Genomic DNA, 1933 nt, shown 5'->3' on the forward strand with positions numbered 1-1933 from the left:
TCCTGTGTCCAGGTGTTCTCATTGTTCAATTCCCATCCATGAGTGAGAACATGTGGTGTTTGGTTTTCTGTTCTTGCAGTAGTTTGCTGAGAATGATGGTTTCCAGCTGCATCCATATCCCTATGAAGGACATGAACTCATCCTCTTTTATGGCTGCATAGTATTCCATGGTGTCAAATGCTGTCACATACAAGAAACCTTTGGATATAAAATGCCATGAATATTTCTCTTTTCTTGCAGTCATAACTTCAGTGGATGTCATCAATTAATCTCTGGGTTATAGCATGTTTTCTTGAAAATGTTCCACAGTCTATTTTGGGCATTGAGAATTTCATCAAACTTAAGTGAATATTTCTACAAATTGAAGGCATAGTCCCATTTGATACCTTATGATTTGCATATATTGCTTCCACAAGACCATTTCATGCAAAGACTTGTCTTGTCCCCACAGCCAGATCATTGCAACATGATATAGAATCAATTGGTCAAAAATGGGAAGGTTATCTCTGGAATGTCTATTTGACTCCATTGATCTCTTCATCTTAATTAAGACAGAATATGCTGTGTTAATCACATAACATCACTGCACATTCTCAAATCAGAAAGTGTAGTTCCAACTTCTTGTCGTTCAATCGCTGAAAGAATGATCTTATCTTCCAGATGCACATGTTTGGAAGTATTTCTCAACACACACACACACACACACACACATCCAGACACAAAGATACAAATACACACACAGACACAAACTGTTTAATATGTACACAAGTGTTAACTGGCATTGTTTTACATGAAATAAGGCAAATGAGTAGCCACTGTCCTAACCCAGTTCCACTCCTATCGTATTTGCCCATAACACTGATTAGTAAATCTGATTCAACTGTTCTATAATCACAATTTAAGCTGTGTCCATTAAATTCCATGAGGAATGCAAAAGGATACAACCTAAGACACAAAACTTAATTGACTGCTGATATTTCATTGGTAAATTGGGTAATTGATGGGTAAATGTAGTGGAACCGGTGGGTGGGCATTAGTTATATAAGGGGTGAAGCAGCAAGATACTTCATTATTAAAAGGTGTTTGAAAGAAATTGAAACACAGGAGTGTGTGTATTCAGCTGAAATAAAATTAGAAAACCCTGAAATAAATCTCACTTGGGGCGTAAAAAAATGGCATTAGGGGAGATTCTGGGTTAATTGTCCAACTATGTAAACTGGATCTTGGAAGCAGGATCCCTTTCCTGCAATAAGACTTGCTTATTGGTGGTGGTGTTTCAATGGAAACGATTTTGGACAATGGCCCCTTCCTTTTGTGTATCTGCTGATTAGATTTCATGGGAAATCTGGGGTTTTAAACTCTATTTAAATGTTAACATAATTCATTCAAATGGCAAAAAATCAACAGGTTGTTTGATGTGGAATCATCACAGATCCATTTCTTCTTATGTGCAGTTATTAAGGTTGACCTACCAGAGTGAAACGATTGTGGAGAATGGTCCCTTCCTTTAGTGTATTTGCTGATTAGAATTAATGGTACATTTATCATTAGGTACAGTGATCAAAGTTGACCTACCCAAGAGTAGAGATGTCCAGGACAGAACACAGGACTCTGTAGAATCACAGAATCGTGGATGCAACACTGTTCAAGCACATAAATATGCTCATTCAGAGTGTTTCGGTGTGACATGTGTGTGAATTGCAGTGTAATGACCATGACACGCAGAGAGGTTACCAAGTGGACTCACCTCAAAATCACTTATGGGTATTACAGAACACCGATGCCAAGGTCCCGGATGCAGAGGAAAGAAACTCCAGCATCCTGTGTAAAGCCACAGCATCTGGATTGCTCGTGCTTCTGGGGATCATGTTCCTGAAAACGGTGACTCATTCCTCCTTGTGGAGCATCTTTCTCAGCAGCGCTCATTTCTTCT

The 1933-nt window shown here is 38.7% G+C and overlaps 1 protein-coding gene across 1 annotated transcript in view; it reads left to right on the forward strand.

Annotated features, from left to right (window-relative positions):
* Positions 1-1704: 1704 nt before the first annotated feature.
* LOC105502342 (ubiquitin carboxyl-terminal hydrolase 17-like protein 17) overlaps positions 1705-1933 on the forward strand; it is a gene marked incomplete at both ends in the record, with an annotated part of 7734 nt that continues 7505 nt past the window's right edge. Inside the window, one exon of the mRNA XM_011928756.1 lies at positions 1705-1881. Coding sequence (XP_011784146.1) covers positions 1705-1881 — 177 coding nt within the window. The remainder of the gene's footprint in view (positions 1882-1933) is intronic.

Source organism: Colobus angolensis, unplaced genomic scaffold, assembly GCF_000951035.1.
Source record: "Colobus angolensis palliatus isolate OR3802 unplaced genomic scaffold, Cang.pa_1.0 Scaffold799, whole genome shotgun sequence".
In the NCBI taxonomy this organism is placed as follows: Eukaryota; Metazoa; Chordata; class Mammalia; order Primates; family Cercopithecidae; genus Colobus; species Colobus angolensis.